Source organism: Oryctolagus cuniculus, chromosome 7 (assembly GCF_964237555.1).
Source record: "Oryctolagus cuniculus chromosome 7, mOryCun1.1, whole genome shotgun sequence".
NCBI classification, from domain to species: Eukaryota; Metazoa; Chordata; class Mammalia; order Lagomorpha; family Leporidae; genus Oryctolagus; species Oryctolagus cuniculus.
This window is the reverse complement of record NC_091438.1, coordinates 44,103,110-44,107,841: the sequence shown is the minus strand read 5'-3', so window position 1 is coordinate 44,107,841 and position 4,732 is coordinate 44,103,110. Positions and strand designations below refer to the sequence as shown.

The window sequence follows — 4,732 nt, the reverse complement described above, 5'->3', positions numbered from 1 at the left end:
CTGTCTGCAGTGCCAGCATCCCATATGGATGCTGGTTCGAGTCCTGGCTGCTCCACTTCCAATCCAGCTCCCTGGCAAGGTACCTGGGAAAGCAGCAGAAGGTGGCTTGGGCCCCTGCACCTGTGTGGGAGATCCAGAAGAAACTCCTGGCTCCTGGCTTCACCTGGCCCAGCCCTGGCTGTTGGGGCCATTTGGGGAGGGAACCAGTGGATGGGTGCTTGCTATCTCTCTCTCCCTCCCTCTCTCTCTGTAACTCTTTCAAATAAGGAAATAAATCTTTTTAAAAATGTGTGTGTCGTCGGTTTGCACCTACTAGAACACGAACACAAGCTCTAGGAGGGCAGAGCCTATGTTTTGTTAATCACTGCTGTTCTCCTTTCCTTGCTGAATGACCCTGATTGCATGGAGGCTTGCAACAAGCAGTAGGATGTGGCCATGTGCACCATGGGGTAAAGGTGGTGCGCATCCAGAGAAGGGAAGGTGGGGCTGAGTGCGAGTGTGAAGTCCCCAGCTCAAGCCATGGCAGGAGACACGAAGACAGCATTCTCTCACCAAGACAAGACTGCATGAAGGAAGTGCAAGCATTTAATTGTGTGGGTTCCACTCCCACAGTCTGTGGTCTCCAGGCCAGTCTCTCTGGAAGTTTACTGAGCTCTCCAAGCCTCCAAATGCTTTGGAAAAAGGCTTCCCGTGGCAGACAAGAGGCTCTGTGGAATACCCAATGGACTGTGAGAAAACAGCATTTGAACTCACTCGGCCATTAATTGTGTGATCCTGGTGGGGGAGGGGGAGCGTAAGGCTCAGTATCCTTATCTTGAGACTGGGACTTCGAGAACTAATGTTATCTGAAGCAGGTACTTCCCTCCACCTGTGGCATGGGTGGATGCCAGCCCCTGGCCGGCAAGTGGACGAGGGACAGAAGACGTAGAGCAAACTCCAGGCTCTGGCTGCACACATAGCATGCCCACGTACGCCCGCCCTCCCCTGTAGCCCTTGCACGTGCACAAAAGGCTATGTTCTCCAGCCCACACACGTGTGTGGACATTAGCTGCAGTTCGGGAGCCGAGCTAATTGGTTTTAAAGTCTCTTTCTTATCTTTCCCCTGGTAGGCAGTAGCTGGGCAAGTAGCAGTGTGGCTCTGCAGACAGAGGGAGCAGTCGCTGCGACACGGCTGTCCCCACCATGGCCTTCAGTCAGCTCCAGGCAGAAGTCAGGGACCACCTGCGGATCCACAACCTCCTGGCCCGACAGTGCCTGGCAGAGTTCCTGGGTGTGTTTGTGCTCCTGGTATGCAGGGGCGTGGGGGGAGGTGGACAGAGGTTTCTGGATCCTGCTGGTCTCCTGCCAGCCTCTGTTTTCCATCTTTCACCCACTTCCCTGTCCTCTTCCTCCTCATCTCTCCCCCTTCCTCTCCTACTTCCTCTCCCTCTCTCTCTTTCATTCCAGTCCCTTCTCCTTTCTCACTTTCCTCCCCTTTCTCCTTCCTCTTCCACTTCTTCCATTTCTGTTTCCTTTCCTCTTTTGCTTGTCTCTGTTCCCGCCTCTTGGCTGTTCCCTGAGCCGTCCCCGTCTCCCTCTCCTGGGTCCCGTGTTCCTCCTCTCTCCTTTCCCCCACAGCTCATCACCCAGGGCAGCGTGGCCCAGGCTGTGACCAGTGAAGAAAGCAAAGGCAACTTCTTCACCATGTTCCTGGGGGGCGCTCTGGCCGTGACCGTCGCCATCTACGTGGGCGGCAACGTCTCAGGTGAGGAGGGTGGTGCGTGGTCATCGGGGAGGGCAGCGAGTGTACGTGAGCGTGGGAGTCTGGTGGCGGTGGTCACAAGGCACATCCCTTGGTGACTCACGGACATTATCTCCCTAAGCTTTGCCAGTGCCCTCCCTGGACTGAGATACGCCTTTGCCCTCACCCAGCCCCTCCCCTTTCTGTATCTCTCCAATCCCCTTCCTCACACTGATCCCAGGCTCGCTTGGGAGGAATCTAAGGCAGGGCATTGAAGTTAAGTGCTATCCTTGTGTGCCCCTGCAGCCCTCTGGGGCTCCTGTCTGCCCAGGACCTCACCTGCTCCTTCCCCATCACTCGGGGCATCAGCCTGTCTGGCTGGAGCCTGAGACCCGGCGTACTGCAGCGGGAAGGAGCAGACAGGCCCAGGCGCACTGTGCGACCCCGCTGAGTCACCTACACTCCTGCGCCTCAACCTCCGAAGCTCTACGATGGAAATAACATTGTGTGCCTTGAGTGTTGTGGGAAGCAGCAGCGGCATGGCAGCGCCACTTAATGGACGCTGGTTTTCTTTCTTGTTCCTTCAAGGGGCCCACCTGAATCCGGCCTTCTCCCTGTCCATGTGCCTCCTGGGACGCTTCCCCTGGGCCAAGCTCCCCATTTATATCTTTGTGCAGCTGCTGTCTGCTTTCTGTGCCTCGGGAGTTACCTACTCCGTCTACTACGGTAACAGAGGGGGCAGGGGCGGGGCACCTGTGTGTGGGCGGGGGTGCCTCGGGAGGGTTTGGGTGAGCAAAGGTGGAAGCCTGGCTGTTCGTCTTCCCTGAAGATGCCCTGCAGAACTATACAGGTGGGAACCTCACAGTGACTGGTCCCAGGGAGACGGCCTCCATCTTCACCACCTATCCTGCCTCTTATCTGTCCCTGAGCAACGGCTTCTGGGACCAGGTGGGTGTGAGGCAGAGACCTTTGGGATCCCAGGCTACTACCGTCTAGGGGAGACCTTTGTCCTGTCCCTTGGGACCCCAGCCTACTGTCCAGGCTCTGGGTGGGATGTGGGGTGACAGTTGTCTTGGCACCTGCCCCGCTCCCCCTCCTCCCACCCCCAGTCCCAGCTGCCTAGGTTGGATGAAGCCGGATGACATAGATCCCTTTACTTCCATCAACTCCAAGGTTCTGGGCACCAGCGTTCTGATTGTGGGGCTCTTGGCCATCCTGGACAGACGGAACAAGGGCGTGCCTGCCGGTCTCGAGCCAGTGGTAGTGGGGCTTCTGATCCTGAGCATTGGCTTATCCTTGGGTGCCAACTGTGGGTACCCACTCAACCCTGCACGGGACCTGGGCCCACGGCTCTTCACCTATGTGGCTGGCTGGGGCCCTGAAGTATTCAGGTGAGAGAAGCAGCTCCTGGTGCTGTGCTCCACTGCCCTCCCTCTGCTAATGGCTCTGGCCCTGGTGCCCAGCTCTCTCCTCTTAGCACAGTATCCCTTCTGCAAGCCCACACCCCTCTTTAGAGACCCCTTTCTGCCCTTTGCAACAGAATGCTAAGATCCAGAGGTTGTGTTCTTGGGCCCGTCATATTATCTTTCGGGGCACTAGTGACGTCATCAGCAAATTGCGTATAGTCAAGAACTCCCTATGGCGAGAGGCTGGACCAAGCCCTCCTGGGGTTCCCTCCCTAAGTGCTATGCTTTAGTGTTAAGAGATTCTCTTCCCGGTGTCCCTCCCCCAGAACTACCACTGCTAGTTGCTGTCCTTGGGGAGAGGGGCTAAGGGAGCCACCCCTTATATCTCCCTTTTGTCTTTTGCTGGCAGTGCTGGCAACGGCTGGTGGTGGGTGCCCGTGGTGGCCCCTATGGTGGGGGCCGTCCTCGGCACGGCTGTGTACCACTTGCTGGTGTCTCTGCACCACCCGGAGGACTCAGAGCCAGCCCAGGAGGCGAAGCCTGCCCTACAGACTCACTCGGTCCAGACGCTGGAGTGTAAGCTGTGACCATGACAGCCCTCGCCTACCTGGAAGGCCACTGGGGACAGCCACCCAACTTGCCTGCCAGCCACACGGCCACTCTTCTTTATGCCAGATTCTCTGTGTACCCATCCGGGCAGCCCTTCCTCCTCAACCGGGAAAGATGCCAGACACGGGCGGACTGCAGGCAGACGAGGGTCAGGAACTCACGCCCCTCACCCCTGGCCCCACGAAGGGTATTCTGACCCTCAGGGCCTCTAGGAACGCAGGAGCGCCCAGCAGCCGCCAGGGGGCGCGCGCCCGGGGTGCCAGCCTGGGGGACCCCACGGGGCGCCAGGGCCCGATCACCTAGCGCGGGCCCGAACCCTGGGCACTTCCCTCCAAAGCCTGGGCCCGACTGCACCTCCCAGCTCTCGGAACCTCGGCGCCGCCCGCCGTCACCCTCACGGGGGCGCCTCCCTTACGCTGGGCCGCCCGCAAAGGTAGCCGAGGGTGAGGCACTGCCTCCACCCAAGGGGCGTGGTGCGGGCCGAGCACAGCCCTCGAGCCCTCGAGCCCTCGGAGACGGGCAGAGAAACTGAGGCACAACTCGACAGCTGGACAATCGGGGCCGTGTCGTTCAGGGAGGGGGTGCAGTCCAGTGAGGCGATCCAGGGCGAGGAGAGAAGGCGAAGGGAGTGGGCGGTGGCCCCTAGGGGCGTGATTCCGGGAGCGAGGGGAAACCGGCGTGGAGGAAAAGCCTCGTCGTTCACCGCGTCCCCAGCCCTCACGCCCCCCCTCCCGGGAACGTGCTTTCCGCAGGGAAGGCGGCGTTCTCCCAGTCCCTTCCCTCCGAATTAAACAGAACACCTCGGCGCTACCTGGCCTCGAGAATCGTTTGTTTCAGCCGCGGGGAGGATGCGAGGGCTGGGTTCCCGGCCCTGGAGCTCCCCGCGGGCCGGTGAAGACCCTCCCCCTGCCCCGCACAAACATGGCGGCCGCCGCCTCCCCTCCTCTCGGCCCTCCCCGAAACCCCCTCCCGCCCCCCGCCCTCTGCTGCCACTTCC

At 60.0% G+C, this 4,732-nt stretch overlaps 1 protein-coding gene across 1 annotated transcript; it reads left to right on the top strand.

The window, feature by feature from the left end:
• The first annotated feature begins 1,140 nt into the window (after positions 1 to 1,140).
• On the top strand, positions 1,141 to 4,545 carry AQP10 (aquaporin 10). Its single transcript, XM_008264381.4, has 6 exons — positions 1,141 to 1,287; positions 1,618 to 1,744; positions 2,309 to 2,446; positions 2,550 to 2,668; positions 2,894 to 3,111; positions 3,536 to 4,545. The coding sequence occupies exons 1-6, from the start codon at positions 1,183 to 1,185 to the stop codon at positions 3,711 to 3,713; spliced, it is 885 nt and encodes a 294-aa protein (XP_008262603.1). The 5' UTR covers positions 1,141 to 1,182; the 3' UTR covers positions 3,714 to 4,545.
• The last annotated feature ends 187 nt before the right edge of the window (positions 4,546 to 4,732 follow it).

Excerpts from the sequence above, each read along its gene's own strand:
- AQP10 (XM_008264381.4), top strand. The coding sequence starts at position 1,183 with ATGGCCTTCAGTCAGCTCCAGGCAGAAGTCAGGGACCACCTGCGGATC. Across the intron at positions 2,447-2,549 it reads TACCTACTCCGTCTACTACG|ATGCCCTGCAGAACTATACA; the intron begins GTAACAGAGGGG and ends TCTTCCCTGAAG. Across the intron at positions 3,112-3,535 it reads TGGGGCCCTGAAGTATTCAG|TGCTGGCAACGGCTGGTGGT; the intron begins GTGAGAGAAGCA and ends TTTTGCTGGCAG.